This window comes from Rosa chinensis, chromosome 4 (assembly GCF_002994745.2).
Source record: "Rosa chinensis cultivar Old Blush chromosome 4, RchiOBHm-V2, whole genome shotgun sequence".
Classification (NCBI taxonomy): domain Eukaryota; kingdom Viridiplantae; phylum Streptophyta; class Magnoliopsida; order Rosales; family Rosaceae; genus Rosa; species Rosa chinensis.
The window spans coordinates 58,547,140-58,564,412 of record NC_037091.1 but is presented as its reverse complement, the minus strand read 5'-3'; the positions used below and the strand labels follow the sequence as shown (position 1 = coordinate 58,564,412).

Sequence of the window (17,273 nt, the reverse complement as noted above, 5' to 3'; positions counted from 1 at the left end):
CAATAATATGAGGATGATGTTGAAGCAGGGCAGTATGGAGACCATCTCTAAGAGTTGTGGCTTCCACTACAAGCATTGACGCATTTCCAATCTTTCTATTGGCTTTAAAAAGCGGGTTACCATCCTTATTACGAATAACAAAACCAATAGTAGCCAAACTATTCTTGACAGAGCCGTCAAAATTCAACTTCACTTGATCTATATTAGGGGGCTGCCACTTAATATGAAAGTATTTCGAAATCTTTGGGTGAGAGAACCTGGGATTAGCCTTCAAATAACTGAAGCTCAAAGCATAAGCCTGAAACACTATCAAAGCACGACTGATAAGATTTTATCAATGTTGCTTAACTTTTCTGTTTAACATTGTCCAACCACAACATGATCCTCAATTAAGTAATGTGATTATCCACCCTTTGAGAATTTACCAATTACCATCTGGAGCAAGATAAGGACAGCCACTATAATATGGCTGATTATTTGCCAGCACAACAACAGGCAAAATATCGAAGGATACAATAACTTTACCCACAAATTTTTTTACACGGTTTGTTCGAGAAAAAAATAGAGAATGTAAAAAAGGTTAAGGATAATGGAGAAATTGACGCCTTTCTTTACCATAAATGGGAAAAAATCTTTTCCATTCTTAGAACAGCCACCAAACGTACCTGTTTCAGCTCCTTCAACTTCGGGTTCCTCACGTTAGGTAAGCAAATTAACAAATCAAAAGAGGAAACAAAACCCATCAACTTGATTTGTTCGATCTCTCTGTTTCTCCGATCGTTTGTATATATATTTTTTCATGCAAACATACATATGGTTGGTGGATTTTTCTGAGTTTTTCCCTTAGATCTTGGTGCTAGACTGCTAGCTAGGTTTTTGCCTCAAATAATTAAAATTAAAATGAACCCATTTCTTAAATCTATGTATTCCATTTATGTTGATCAGTGGTTGTTTGATACTTTGATTTTTGATGAATAATAATTAATAACTAGCAGCTAACTTTAGCTAGATATGATGAAGCCGACGAGCAAGAACATAAAGATCGAGAAGATTGACAACTTGCCGGCGAGGCAGGTGACGTATTCGAAGAGGAGAAGAGGACTTTTGAAGAAAGCTGGGGAGCTTTCAGTTCTATGTGATTGTCAGTTTTCTGTCATCATCTTTTCGATCTGCTACTGGCAAGCTATGTGAGTACTCCAGCTCCAGGTACCTCTCCACCTCCTCCTCCTTCTTATTTTGACTTATCTTACTCTTTTTTTTTTTTTTTTTTTTTTGAGAATATTTGACTTATCTTACTTGAAAATTATAAAAATTACATCTGAGAAACGTGTCAATATGAGGAGGAGGATACTTTCGTGCGAAATTTCATGGTTTCAGGTAGTAGTAGTAGTATAAATGGTGTGGCCAGTATATGTAATTGATAGTGTTTTTGGTTATGACAACTGTGTGCTGTTTGTTTTTCCACAATTAAACACGTGGTGGTTACCTAGTTCAGTATGAAGAGTTTTGATTGTGACATGATGTCCTGTTTTTATTGATTACATGAAATTTTGCTCCCTTTACTTGGAAAGATATGTATGTCTATTATGATCGATTAAGTAACCTAGCTAGTTGATCATTGCAAGTAGTTCAATTATATATGCTCCAACCTTTCACATATAAATGACTGATCGATATAGATTATACAGGGGGAAGGTGAAGGATAAGGTTAGCTGTCGTAGGGAGCTAGCCTCCCCTAGCTTTATAGGATTATATCTTAAAAATCATAGGGGCTTCCCTCGTTAGATAATCGTATGCTTTTTGTAAGACCCTCGATTAGAATCATACACACATAAATTTGTTTAGTAAACTATTTTTTAAAATTGATTCAGGCGGTCAATTAGTATCTAAAAACATTAAATAACGGATTATTTGGTGAGAGGAGTAACCGAAATTCACACACCTAAAACTCAATGTCGGTAAATGTGGTAACGATTTACAGGAGACATACTTACAATCAGATTAGTAGACAACTAGACATACTTACATTTGAGGTTTTCTTACTAGGCAAGTGCATGATTTGATGATAAGTTGGATCACATCATAAGGGCAACTCCAACCATGGGCACCATTTGGGGGTGCTATTCTCATTTTAGCACCCCCTAGTTGCACTATTCATATAAGACTCAATTCTCATCTCCAACCATGAGGTGCTATATGGGGGTGCTATTTTCACTATTCTTGATTAAAATATAATATGAGTATAATTTTGATGAATATTATATTAAAAATATGTTAATTTAATTAAATCAGGTAAAAAAAATAATTCAACATTTTATCATAATATTTAAAAATTATTCTTATTATTTAATGAATTAAAAAAAAGGAAATTTTCTGGTAATTTCCCCAATTTTCTGGTAATTTTTTTAATTTTTTTTTTGGAACAAAAAGGAAATAATAACCCTTCAACTAATAAGAGCCGTTCATCACTTTTTTCCAAAAAATCTGAGCCATTGGATCTTGAATAGATCCGTTTCAGTCAAAAAAAAAAAACCAAATTTACCCAACATCTAACCGTCCATTTTCAAAATGGACTGATCAGAGCCCTTCAATAGATATGACCGTTGGTCGGCAGGGGACAAAACACAGCAGACGTGGGGCCCGTGAACCAGACTTCTCAGCCTTTTCTCTCTCTCCAGCGCATACGCGCGCGTCCCTTTCTCCCTTCCACCTGAAGCGCGCGTCTCCTACATGACGAGCTCCAGGCGCATCTCTTCATCTGTTGGGCTGAGACAGCCCACTTGGTGGCCCCGATGCTACAGTGACCAGTCCTGGTCTTGGAAAAGTCTCATATTTGAGACTTGGGATGAGCCCAAGTCCTATAAATTTAGGACCAACACCCCCCAAAAACCATGGTTGGAGATGAGAAGTCCTATAATTCTCCCAAATCTGAATTTGAACCCCATGGTTGGAGTTGCCCTAAAAGCTTGAAGCCTTTCAGCTGGCATGCAATGAGTGGTGGAGCTACCATGACTATGCATGCACGCATATATAAACATAGAGAGATTCTTAGGTGGGGAACCCATACCAACTCATTTCTTCAACCAACCACTTAAAATTCGACACCTCTGTAATTTTTTTCCATGCTGGCATCTGCTGGGAGGACTCCAAAATGGCTCCAAAATTTCAGTCAAATTTTATCTTTCCCTCCTCCTAAATTTCAGCTACTACTATTGTGACCGTCAGATTAAAGCTACGGCTATAGTTCATCTCTATCACTATATAGTTCATCTCTAACAAGATCATTTTTCCTTCTAGCCTGGGTTTCTTCTTCTTCGTCTCCCCACCCCTCCCCCTCCTCTCTCTCCTTTTTCCTTCTATAGTGATTAATTCGTATTTGTAAATCCTTTACTGGTCTTTATCCTCCTCTGAGGATATCTTTAATTATTACTTGTGCAATATTTATTTTAATTGGGTTTTCTTGTTAGGCTCTTCTCCTTCGTAGGTGTGTGTATGAATTGGTTAAGATGAGCTTCTTTTTTCTTTTTTTTGGGTCAATTTTATATGTAAATTAACTGGGTGATTGGGTTTTGAGGGAAATTTTAAAAATCTTAGGTTTTTTTAGTCTGGAGTATGGATGTGAGTTGGCTTTATATGTTCTAGAGTTACATATCATGAATCAAACTGTATTTTCGAGTTATGTAGCTTAACATCTGTTAAAATGATTATAGGGTTGTATACATGGAATACAACATAATATGATGTGCAAGATCTCTATTTCTTTCTCCTTCTTCTACTAACTTGAAACGTTGTGGTATTATTTTGCAATAAATTGTTTGACAGCAAGGTTATTGCACTTGGAAATTGAAAGGGGATGATCTCAATCTCATCCAAGAAGTACAGAAGCAAGGACGTAATCTTAGTGAAATTGGAGTACTGGTAGAAGACATTGGGGGCATTTTGTGCAGCGATTGCTTGAATTTTAGTTACGATCTTAGTAGGCACAGCCTAATTGATGCAGACAGAGTTTTCTATAGGGACCAATGAGCTCGATGGCTAGTTATTTGATTTGTCTTGTGTCATTGGTTCAGCTTTTCAATTTTCATGCATTGTCATGGTTGTAAACTTCCATTCGATAAATGAATTGAATTTTCCATGTTAAGTTCCTCATTCTGTTCTATAAGCTTTGCTTCATCAATGAATTGAATCTCCAATCAAAAAGAAAAGAAAGGAACAAAAAAGGAGAAAACTTTTGCACAAACATCCAACATACTCAATTCATAAGGAAATAAAAACTAGTCAAATTGCTATGTAAGAAAAACTTGGTAAATTGACAGCTTCATATTCCAATAATAAAGAGCACATGTGTTATGATAATTTCAGCTTCATACCAACTAAAATTTATGAAACTAGATCGTTTGCTAATTGTCCCATAAACTAGCTATTCAAAAAAAAAAAAAATTGAAGTCCGATCATGACCAATTCATATCTCACATAGCTGGAAGCAAGGGGGTAGGCCAAGAGGGCATTTAGAACCAGAGCATACTTCTTCCTTTCACAATACTCTTCTATTAGTATTTGCAGAGTTGCAGTTCTGTATAAAATAGGGAACCAAATATTTGCATACCCGCCTTTAGTGATCTCCATCTTCTCCAACAATCTCCTCCATCTCCTCATAATCCAATTAAAGTCTGTCAAAAAGAAAAACTAAATATTTAGTCAGCAAAATACAACAACATAATAAACAATTAATTAGATTTAATCAAGAACTTGCTCCCATTGCAGACTATGATATTTTAAGAACTCAAACAATTAAATTATGAGGTGAAGAAAAGGGGGGGGAAAAGCCCAGCACCTAAAAACATAACAATTATTCATAGTCTCTCAAACTCATTCATACAAACACTCACAAACCTGGAACAAGATTGCACAAGTATTCAAATATATATATATATATATATATATATATCTCTTTGCCAAATTCACCTTCCATTTTCTCTTTGATTGATTTCTATTGTTGATGTTGTTTGTGGCAAAGAATAAAGATTCGGGAGAGGAATAAGAAAGATATTCATTGATTGAGTGTAATAATATACATACAGCAATCTTGAGTTAATGACTCATTTAACTAAAAAGAATCTGGGAAGTTACATGGAACCTAACAAAACAAACTTGCAGCACATGTTTGGTAAGAGAACCTTTGCAAGATGAAATGTTGGATGCTACATGTCTCATAAACTAGGTTTCAAAAATGATTTTCTACTACAATATACCCATACCAGATTCAACAAAATTTATTTCATCTTCTCCAAACCATATCTCACAGAGATTAAATTACATGTAGCACAGATGGGAAAAAGGTTCAATCAAAATCAGTTCCAAACATTTCTTCATCATCTCCAATAGTTTCCTCCATTCCTTTACAAGCCAATTGAACTCTCTGAAACAAAAAATTTACAACGTAAGAAACAATTGCAGCCTCATCAAGTTGAATAACATATGAAGTTGAAATCAATTTTTGTTTTTTTTAGCTTACTGAACTCAAAAGGCAAGCACTTTTTATTGACAAAGGAAAATCACTACGACTAAGCAAGGAAGCCTTAAAGAGACATACAATTCCAATTCAAGTATTCAACCATCAAACCAAGCAACATCCCATTGAAACCGAACAAAGAGTTGAAATGCCCATATTGAATCCCAATTAAAGCCACCTGCCAAACCTTAAAATGATTTATATTCCAACAAAACCCACCTCCAAAACCTCAAGTATACTTCTTCCTTTCACAATACTCTTCTATTAGTACTTGAAGAGTTGCAAGAGTCCTGTACAAAATAGGGAACAAATTAGCTTCAAAGTTATAATGTAATCAATGTTTCATGACATCAACTTGAAGAATATAATATGAAAACACATACCTACCAAGATTGTATAAATAGATAATTAAATGTTGAACAATACCTGATTTGAGGAAGGCATAACACCATAATTGAAACAGAAATTAGGATTCCCAAAAGTCCAACTTAAATTACCCTAAAAGAAAAGATAAAATGTTACAGTGCTTATTTATATATCATAAAACTCTAACGTGTAAAGTCTAAAATGCATACCTGATTATGAAATGGGGTGTGAGGTACACCAAAGTGAGGATTAAATGCTGGCACATGAAGTGGAGCTCTTGGTATAAAAGAAGAATCAATCATGTTTTCTTGATTGTCTTGGCTTGCATCTATGGTCCATAATCCAATTATATCAGACACACAACAACAACAAAATTTAAAGTTTCTAAAATGTAAGTATTAGATATGTAAGTGTACCTTTTGTTTGCTTATTCTTCCGTTGTTTTTTCTCCCTTATGTCTTTGATTCTTTCATTTGTCATTCCTTTAGTCTTGGCGCATGGTGGATCTAAAACATGACCTGAGTTTACTGGAATGTCAAGATTGGACTGATTACCAACTTTGTTCAAATTTTCTAACATGTCCTGAGTTTCCTTGTCTTTCTCAAGACGCTTCATTGCCTCTACTAACAGCTCCTTCACAATCTTAGTCCCTGAACAACTCAATGAAGCTATGTCATAAACACTATTTCCTTCATGCATTAGCTCACTAAGGCGCAACAATCTAGCAGACTTTATATTCTCACTTGTACCTCCAGAAATGTTATTGCTTACCACAATCCCTTTCTTTGCTTCTCTAGTCCACCTCTTCAATATATATTGAGTGGGTAAAACAGTGACATTATTGATATCAAACACCTTCAAAGTATGACGACACAAGATTCCAAGTGATTCAAAACACTTGCAAGAACAAGAAATGTCGAAGGATATAGAGTTATACTGAATCTTGTGGACACTTTGTTTACCATCTTCAATTGCTTCATATGAATGTACTTCATCCCTCTTGAAAGCTTCTTTTAGTCTAACTCCCATACAACCAACAAACTCTGTTTCAAATAGCTGAAACATTTTAATGGTATACACCTTAGCTGCTCTCCTTAACATTCTACTCCACACTTGGGGACGAGGTGCGCCATTTTTGCATCGGTAGTCATCTTCCAACTCCGCCAAACGCATCTCTTCAATTTTTTTCTCATAGTGATGCACAAATTTGATGAGCTCCATTGTGTGTGTAGAGATTTGATGGAACACATTGTTAGTACTTTCACTCCTTTGAGTTGATCTAATTTTTGCTGAAAAGGTATCCAAACTAAAAACTGGACACCATTTCTCCCGGAGCGAATACAACTTCTCAAGCCATGAATTACCACCAAGATTATATCTACTGATCATATCATCCCATGAAGCTTGAAATTCAGTTTCAGTACTACAGCCATGCAAGCACTTGTTGAATTGTTTCTTGAACTCAGGATTCGCAAGGTAACTACCAATTCTCTTTCCAGTATTCTTAGAAATATGCCAAGTGCATAACCGATGCTGTGTACCTGGAAAAACTTGCCCAATTGCTTTTGCCATTGCTTTATCTTCATCTGTAAAAATAGTTTTTGGGGCTTTATTTCCCATCGATTCCAAAAATGACTCAAACAACCAAACAAATGACTCGGTAGTCTCATCCAATAAAAAGGCACATCCAAACATCACATTTCTCCAATGATGATTGACTCCCACTATAGGAGCACAAATCAAATTATACTTGTTTGTACGGAATGTGGTATCAAAGCAAATAACATCACCAAAACAATCATAATCAAATTTTGATCTATTATCTCTCCAAAAGAAATTTGTCATTCGACTATATTGGTCTAATTGCATTGAGTAGAAAAAGTTAGGATCCTCACCTTGTTTGCGCTTAAAGTGATTGAGCAAACTCTGTCCATCCCCTGCTTCAAGCATTTCATTTTTCTTCCTCTGTAAAAAATTATGAACATCTTTTTTAGTGAACCCAACATTCTCAGGACCTCCCATTTCATTTGCTAGGTAGAAGAATGATTTTGTTGGCGGTATACCAGCACCTAACATAGAAAGCATGACATTTCCATGAGCCTCCAATACTTTTCGGCCTGATTTTAGAAATTGTCTTTCTTCAGGCCTAGCAAGGTCATGGTTATGCTCTGAATTGATATGAGAAATTGTCCATATTCCATCTGCGACAGTAAATACAATCATAGCCTTGCAACCGGTTCGTGTCTCTAACTTCTTATATCTTTTCTGTTCAAATGTATCTTGGTCTCTTGTAAACCCCTCTTTCGCACACATAAACTCTCTCAATCGAACATTACCTGATGCATCTCTTCTTATATGCCCTTTACGAATACTAAATCCTTTTCTCAAAGCATAATTATTGTATAGATTATAAGCTTCATCATCAGAATATACTTGCATACCCGGCTTTAGTTCTCCATCTTCTCCAACAATCTCCTCCATCTCTTCATAATCCAATTAAAGTCTGTCAAAAGGAAAAACCAAATATTTAGTCAGCAAAATATAACAACATAATAAACAATTAATTAGATTTAATCAAGAACTTGCTCCCATTGCAGACTATGATATTTTAAGAACTCAAACAATTAAATTATGAGGTGAAGAAAAGGGGGGAAAACAACCCAGCACCTAGAAACATAATTATTCATAGTCTTTCAGACTCATTCATACAAACACTCACAAACCTGGAACAAGATTGCACAAGTATTCAAATATATATATCTCCTCAAGGGAGGAAAAAGACTAACTAGTGATTCACATATAAGGATTAATCGCTGTAGAAGAAGGGGAAGAAAAAAAACGAAGAACAACCCCAGCAAGAGAAGTCAATAAATATAAAGAAAAATCATATGAAGAATATACCTGGATGATGAGGTTTAGCTTAAGCAAGAGAAAGAGTGATTTCTTTTTTCTTGGAATGAAAATAGTGCTTTAGGTTCTTGCCAGGAGACGAACCCCCCCCCCCAAACTAGAACAATAGAGTTTAGGAACTATAGCCGTTGCTTTAATCTGACGGTCACAATAGTAGTAGCTGAAATTTAGGAGGAGGGAAAGATAAAATTTGACTGAAATTTTGGAGCCATTTTGGAGTCCTCCCAGCAGATGCCAGCATGGAAAAAAATTACAGAGGTGTCGAATTTTAAGTGGTTGGTTGAAGAAATGAGTTGGTATCGGTTCCCCACCTAAGAATCTCTCATAAACATATATGTATAACTAGCTAGTTTATGCCGTGCATTGATTGAGTATTTGAGTTTGCAAATATCTCAAAATAATGAAACAAACTTTCATAACATGTGCATGCATGCATGAGGAGAAGATCTAATAAAAGGGGGAGAGTGAGAATGTATTAATTGTAGACTTGTAGTAATGTAAATTATGGAATAAGAATTTAAAGAAGCTTATGTTTGCTTTTATTTACCTGAAAATAAGTATTGTATTGAATCTCAGTAAAGAGAAGGGTTATAGTAAAAGAGAAAAGAAAAATAATATTGCTAATATAATTTTTTTTTATGATCGGGATCACTTCATGCATGTCTACTAAAACTAGAAATACTAAAATACCACCTATGAGGTCGTTTTCTTTATCCCAGAAAATGTGTCGGTTTATAATTCACTTTTAGATGTGGATGTCTTGCACCACTTAAAGATGTGATCTGTCTTTCAAGGTTGTTTTGATTCGTGCTTCAAAGGAGCAAACGATTTGGCTAGCGTAGTCAATATTGATGACTATGACTTGCAATAAAAAATGCCTTTGTTTGCTGCAAGTTGATTTGCCAGAGAGATGATATGGTTTGCTTTGTGATGTAGATTTGCCTATGCTATGTTTCTAAAAACATATGAATGCAAAACATTAGGGAAAAAAAATTATAGTTGTAAGAAAACTTATGATGGGGAAGACCATATGGTTTCATTGATAAAAACTTTGAGACATTGAGTATAACAAAACAAATAATATGTATTACTAAACAATCTTTTATGACATGAAAATTGACCGCATGATCTTAAAAGTATAGAAAGAACCCTTTACCTGTAGAATTCTGCAAAAGTCCTCAAGGTTGTTAAAACATTGGAAATAGAATTTGCGATCTTTAAAAATTAGGAACTCAGAATCCAATTATTCATAATTGACTGTAGGGAGTCGTAGATTCAAATTTAAAGTCTAAGATGATGTGGAGCGCAAGTCCAAGTGTAAAACCACATAGATCCTAGATCTGAATTTGGGGTATTCTTGGTTGATGTGTTAGATGTAAAACATTAGAGAAATAAAAGAAATAAAATGACGAATTTAATTTGTTCTTCGGTATTAGATTGAAGGAGGAAAAATTTCAGCCACCAAGCTGAGACAAAATGGAACCAACTTGCACTCAGCTAAAAGCGTCCACAAGGATGTTGAGCCTTTAGAGCGGTGGATTGTACCTATGGGCAGTGGCGGACGCAGAAAAATTTCTCAATGGGGGCAGAAATATTTGGAGTCTTGGGCGATAGTTATTGGAAAAATTTGCATCTTTCTCACTATAGAAGTGGAAATGATTGCAAAACGTACATAGAGGGGTAGATCAGAGAGAGGAAGATGCAAATGGAAGTTCTAATTTTTCAATTGGGTCTATTTAATAACCCAAGCAACCCAAAAGATCTTAGTATCAAGCTATCAGTAAGCTTTTTTTTATTATTTTTATTTTTTATGAATGATGTTCACCATTATATGGTTTAAAATACAAGCTAAAAACCAACTGTGAAAAGCAAAAACTGACCGGTGTCTACTCAGGACACCCATAAGAGAGTGAAGGGCACCCAAATAGCCACCAAAGCCAGGCGTGCAGCCAGATAGCCTTTGTAACTTTTTGCTTTCACTTCCTTGGACCCTTGCCAGAATTAAACAAAAATTGGGCTATCACCTTGTCCCTGTGCAGCTGTGCTTTTCCTTTTGAGCCAGTATAGGCCCCAAGTTATTGTATTTTATAAAGGTTCCATTGATGAAAGAAATGCGTCAAAAATTTGTGGTGGAGGTCCACTGGAAGGTTCTTTCACGATTTGGGGAGTTAGAATTAACTAATCTCACTAGTTTGCCTTCAAGCTTATCCATAATGATCTTTAAGTAGGGAAAGGTCATTTTCAGATGCACAAAGACAAACCAAAGAGGGGCAAGGACCAAAGCCACGCCCCAAACTCGCAAGCAACTGCCATCCTTGCCCAGCGTCGGAGGCCAGCAGCGCAGCGCATCACTACACCTCCCAGGGCATCATGACAGGCTTGACAGCAACCCCTCCCATCTACACCTCACATATGCACCCAACGCAGCAGGCACCCTTTCGCCTCACTCCCTTGAACCTCAGAGGCCAACTTCACCATCTCCACCAACAGGTGGATATGATAAGGACACCCACAAGGAAACAAAGCAAGCTGAAAAGGAAACCATGCCATCCCAAATAAGCAATCCAACCATAACCCATTACCTGAACCTGTAGGACACTAGAGACGCTAAGTCTCGACCAGGGGGTCACTTAAGCAAGGGATGTCAGAAAAGCCAGCATGCAGAGGCAATTAGATCGGAGGAAGGAGGGGAAGAAGGAGAACAAGTATTTGGATGTTGATTGTGGGGGCAAAACGGAGACCGGTTCAACAAAAATTAAAACTCAGTGGGGGCAGCTGCCCCCACTCGTCCCTATGTGCGTCCGCCACTGCCTATGGGGGCGAGGGTGCAAGAAATTGAGAGGCATTGCCTTGTTCAGTATTGCACATTGTTGGGTCAGGATTGGGCTTCATAGGTTCAAACCCTTATTTCTTTAGTCACATAGCTAGCTTCCTTATTTCTTTATAGGGTGATGCCAATGAAGATATCGGTGTGAGCTCAGACTCAAGACGAACATGTTGGCCTATATGTAAAGATTGTTTAAACAAGAGAGGGAAAAAAAAAAAAAAGGTGTCGAAGTTATACTTGAAATGAGCACATTAGAGATTAAGATGCGTGGAGAGATCGTTTAGCATTTGTGCATCGATGAAGAATCTATTTGGCTAGTGTAAAGGTATAGATTCAAATCCATAGCAATAAGCTCAACCATAACCACACGAAATAGAGCCTACCGGAAGAAGAAAGTTGACATTGTATATATGCAAGCTATAAATGGATTGGAAGATTGCTGGAGTTGCTCGTAATTACTACTTATTAGAGTCTCTGTGTAGGCTTTATATTTAAGGAAAAGAAGAGCACCACCTTACTAAGATTTTCTTTTGGTAGAAGAAATGGTCAGCCTTGATTGGTACTTGGTTCTGTTCATTCTGAGCATGCTTGTAGCAACGATAAGTCAAAAAGTATAGTGAAGAGTTGATTGTATCAGGGAAGAACCATTTGTAAAAGTATCTTGGACCATGCTATAATTAAAATAAGAATACATGATATCTTATTCATCTCACCATGAGGTTATAAAGTATACATTGGGTAAATGTTAAGTATAATAAGTGACAGATATTATACTATATACTAAAGTAAAATGTCTTTGATACTGTTGAATGAATAGTCATACAGTTATTTTTTGGATTTGCCCCCAAAACGGATAGGCATCAATCCTTAAAAGAAAAGGGGTCTCGCTATATATAGACTAATTGCATTCCTAATAGAACAAAATAACTACGTTTTTAATAGGAAGCGTTGACTCACTCTAATAATCTCCCGCAAGTTAGAACATATAAGTCACGAATGCCCAACTTTCGAATAAGTCATTAAACACTTTAGTGGAAACTCTTTTAGTCAATAGATCTGCTAGTTACTCTTCAGTTGTAAAAAATGGGAAGACAATTAACTTTGCATCCAATTTCTTCTTAATGAAATGTCCATCGATCTCCACATGCTTGGCATAATCATATTGTACCGATTATGCATGTGATATATCAATTGCTGCATTATTGTCAGTTTGTCACAATACAATTTCATAAGAAGTTAATTTAGGTTTGAACCTTAAGACACATAACATATTGTGTAACCATAGGACCTCACACTTCATGAGCCATCTCTCGATATTAGGTTTCTGTATTTGACTGTGCTACCACTCTTTGCTTTTTACTTTGCCAAGTAACGAGGTTTCCTCTTACAAGTGTGAAATAACCTTGACGCAGTCGGAAGTAATGAGGTTTACAAGCAATAAACATCGGAAGTAATAGGGTTTACAAGCAATAAACCCTTATCTTTCTTGAGTCCACTAGAGAAATTGAGAAAAATCTCTCATTTTATTAAATTTGATATGATAAACGGATCTTAATATATAGCATGATGGTGCTTATATAGGCATCCAAGTCATAACTTAATCACAATCATAACCTAACAAGAAATCCTAAAGAATTCAAATTAAAAAGGAAAATAAAAAACCTAAATAAAAAGAATCCTAAAACAAATGTAAAACTAGCCAAAAAATATTAAATCCCGAATCGGATAATTAAAACGATATATTTTGGCCTAAATCTGTTAGGGCTCACTAAAGTGAGTCTTGAAGATCTCGTCATTCCCATTTTGGAAAGGTATCATGCGTCTCAAACGGGCATTTTGGCCAAAAGTTGATCAAATCTAATTCACAATCAAAACTTGATTTTTTTACACGAGTAACCTGAAAAGTCCAAAACCAAATCTTCTTGAATATTCCAACGGCTAGTAACCTCATTATGCGTAAGTTATCTATTTTTCAATTACTCTTCTTGATTCTACGCCGCTTCTTTATTTTTCTAGTTTTCCGGCTAAATCAAGTCTATTCTCGTCCTACATCAGTAAAACACCGGTGAGGATAGCTACTTTGAAGAGATTGAAATTTGGTTTTACAATTACTCAAGGTAAGAGCTAAGTCCAAAGTCCATCTGGCTACTTTGCTTCAACATGATTTTGGGAATGAATGAGAACTGTAAAAAATTGGCCAAGAAACCACCTGAGTGGTCGGTATAACCTCTTGCTTGCCTAGAGTTCAGAGAAAAGAGAAAAAGGGGTTTAGGTGTGTGTATATATAGAATATGAAAGTCCTGTTGCTAAAATTTGGAACTTAATGTTGGACATGATTTTGTATATATGTACAGAGACTTTCAAAAGTTAAAAAACAAATCTTTCTAGCATAGGAGTGGCCAACACTAAAGCATGTTTTGTATGATCTTTCTTAGTATAGTGGGACTTAACAGCAACTCAGCAATTGGGCAAAAAACATAGAAAAATAAAACATAGTAAATAGGCTAAGTCTAAAAATAAAACTTACAATTGGGCAAAAAACATAGGTGCACAAGAGTGCTTAGAAGCCCAAGACCCTGACTGCAAATCCCAAGCCCAACAACGAAAGCTCAGATTCATCCGATCTTCACAACTTGCACACCGCTCAGGCGCTCATATGCCGACAGCTGCCCACCCCCGTTGTAGACCACTACCTCGAGCTGTCATCCTGCCTCAAGAAAGACGACCGTCATGCTCTGCCATCAAGGCTTCCCTTGCGCCATAGGTAGATCTAGGGACGAATCCCCATACATCCAAGCCGCATGAAGCCTTATCAACGATGCCCGCACAGCCGCTGCCGCCATCTGGGACCAAACCCATTTCGTCGCCGACCTCGTCCTTCCTGAATCAGTGAGCATGAAGTTAGTCCGCCGCCGCTTCGATCCGAACAAATCCAAAAAACCCTCACTGCCAAATCGAAGGCAAAGCAAAATCAGAGGTTAGTGGACCATATTCCATCCATCACCCATCCGGCAGCATCACCATGTCGGCGACGCCACCGGACAAGAAGGAAATCGCTGAAAGTCGACCTTTGACTGGCTGCCTCTCTTCGTTCGTACCGGTCTTTTTTTATGTGTAATGTTATATATTCATTTCGTTTTTTATGATGATACTTGTTATGTACTTATGATATTTATATAGTTCAGAGTTTAGTCTCCATGTTCCCCCCTCCTTCCTCCCCAATGTAAATTAAGTTCGTCTATTAATAGAAATAATGGGTGTGGGAATGAGCCAGAATAGGCCCTTTCCAATGCCCGTTCTCAAAAAGAAAAAAGAAAAATCTGTTATTATTGTTGAAAGTATATTACATATTGGGAGCCTGAGCCTCTGTATTTTTCTAATTAATGTTATAGGAACTCGAGAATAACCTAATCCATAAGATCTTTGAGCCAAAACAAAATTAGTGGTTATCAATTAGAAATCAAATTCTGCTCCTCAAGGTTGCAGGTAATTTAATGAATGGTAATCTAGGTGCTGGTTTTTGTTGGCTATATTAATATTTTTCTTTTTATTGGTATTTAAAAATTTACAGAAAATCAGTATCCAGAGATGAGCAGACTTTCATTCTCAAAAAAAAAGAAAAGAGATGAGCAGACATTTTGTATAAGCCACTGATCGGGACTATGAAAAACAAAACGAACCAAAACCAATAAATCTGTCTGAAATTAACTCAATGTGAATGACATTTCGGGCTTGGAGAACATTCTTACTAATTAACTGGTTAATCTTGTTCTGTCAAGTACGAAGGATGTCATTGCGAGGTATGAATCGCACATTGAAAATGTGGGAAAGTTGGACCGGCCATCTCTTGAGCTCGAGGTAATTATGGATTCATCAATGTAGTTGACTAATGTCTGGCAAAAGAAAATCTCGGTTGATACATATAATAGGGCATTGGAGTTTCAGAATGTTCTTTTCAGGAAGAATGATGCATGCTTACCACCTTTTTTTTCTTTTTTGCACTTCAATTTTTAAGCATTAATATATTTCATGACACAGATTATATTAGTGAAATGACGATTGCTTTTCTCATGTTAGCATGACTGCATCAGGTTGAGTAAGGAACTTGCGAACAAGAGCCGCAACCTAAGGTTATTAGTTAACCTTAAATATGTGGATGTCAATACGTACATGCTGCTATAGATCGATCAAATTTTTGGACTGTACGCCTTTTGCTTCGTCACAACAGGCAGATGAATGGAGAGGATCTAGAAGAGCTGAACATAGATGAGTTGCAGAGATTGGAGAAAGAGATTGAAGGATGTCTTAACCGTGTGAATCAAACTAAGGTGTTAAATACTTAAAAATATATAAATTCATTTCTTAAAAGCATATTTGGCTTATATATTATATTTAGGTGCATGCATGTCCGCAAAGTTATTACATCAAAATAATAATTTTCCATCATTTCAGGAATAAAAGATTAGCAGTGAAGTTCTGGCACTTGACGCAAAGGTTAGCAAGTTCGAATAATACTATAATAGTAGGGTTGATATATAGCTAGTAGCTAGACATACGGATATACTGGACATTAAGGCCAAAATTAAGAGTCAATTAACTTTGCAAATTAGATACAATGATATCTTTTTTGTTTACCCATTATTTTGCGTGTTATATATAATTGCAGGGAGCTGAGTTGATGGAAGCGAGTAACCAATTAAGGCAGGATGTAAGTAATAATTACCTAGTATGGTTTTGTATTAATACTATTAGCTAGGGTCATTTACTTAATTAAGAGGCTGAGTGAATATGGATTTTGAAATAATTACGTACAGATAGGGATGTTATCCAATGGAAGTGTCACCTTTGAGTCGGATATCTCGACTGCTGAAGAAGGTTGGTTATCGGAGTCTGCCACAAATGCCAGCAGCTGCCTTTCTACTGATTCTTCCCTAGATGATCACTCTGGCACCGACACTTTATCTCTCAAACTTGGGTGAGGGAGCTTGCTTTGTTGCTTTCATCTCAGAGAAGTCATGCATATATATATGTTTTCATAACTCGATCAAATGAAACTTATTCATCAATTTGCACGCATCTATATTTCAGGCTTCCTTACGGTGGCTAAGCTGGGGAGATCCAGAAGGTGAAAGTATTCATAGTATGGTATTCTGTATTTGTAATAAAAGTACTTAAAGATGACATGCAGGTTATTATATGTATGTATTCATTTTGGTTGTAGATGGGAAGACGTGGCTAGTAGTGTGAGTAACTTGCCAATGCACTTAATTTGAGCCCATTGAAAACTTATTATCTGTAAAACTATTCTCAAGGTTAGTGTGAAAAACTACGTTTGCGTATGAATAATGCAGCCAACTACGCAATTTACTGAAATGGATAATTCTTTTTTCCAGTTGACCCCACTGTAACTAGCCGAAAAATTACTGAAGGTTCTTGTGCAATTTAAAATTGAGCAATTTTAGGTCGAGCAGTCTGCATTTATTTTGGCCATTTGTACTTTCTGAAACTTTTTTGAACTTTTTTATTTCTAAAGAACTTCCCCCAAAAAGAAATGAAAAAGCCGGAGACCTCAGGAAGAAACCGTGATTTTCCCCAAGTCCCACTCTAAAGGTATATAATTGGGGGACTATATTTGTATTTCATCTTGTTATGTTGCTT

At 36.4% G+C, this 17,273-nt stretch overlaps 1 protein-coding gene and 1 pseudogene across 1 annotated transcript; one reads left to right on the top strand and one right to left on the bottom strand.

Annotated features, from left to right (window-relative positions):
- Nucleotides 1-592: 592 nt before the first annotated feature.
- On the top strand, nt 593-17,003 carry LOC112200707 (annotated as a pseudogene).
- On the bottom strand, nt 6,023-6,725 carry LOC112199660. Its single transcript, XM_024340637.2, has 2 exons — nt 6,295-6,725; nt 6,023-6,206 (listed from the first exon to the last, which is right to left on the bottom strand). The coding sequence occupies exons 1-2, from the start codon at nt 6,575-6,577 to the stop codon at nt 6,061-6,063; spliced, it is 429 nt and encodes a 142-aa protein (XP_024196405.2). The 5' UTR covers nt 6,578-6,725; the 3' UTR covers nt 6,023-6,060.
- Nucleotides 17,004-17,273: the final 270 nt, after the last annotated feature.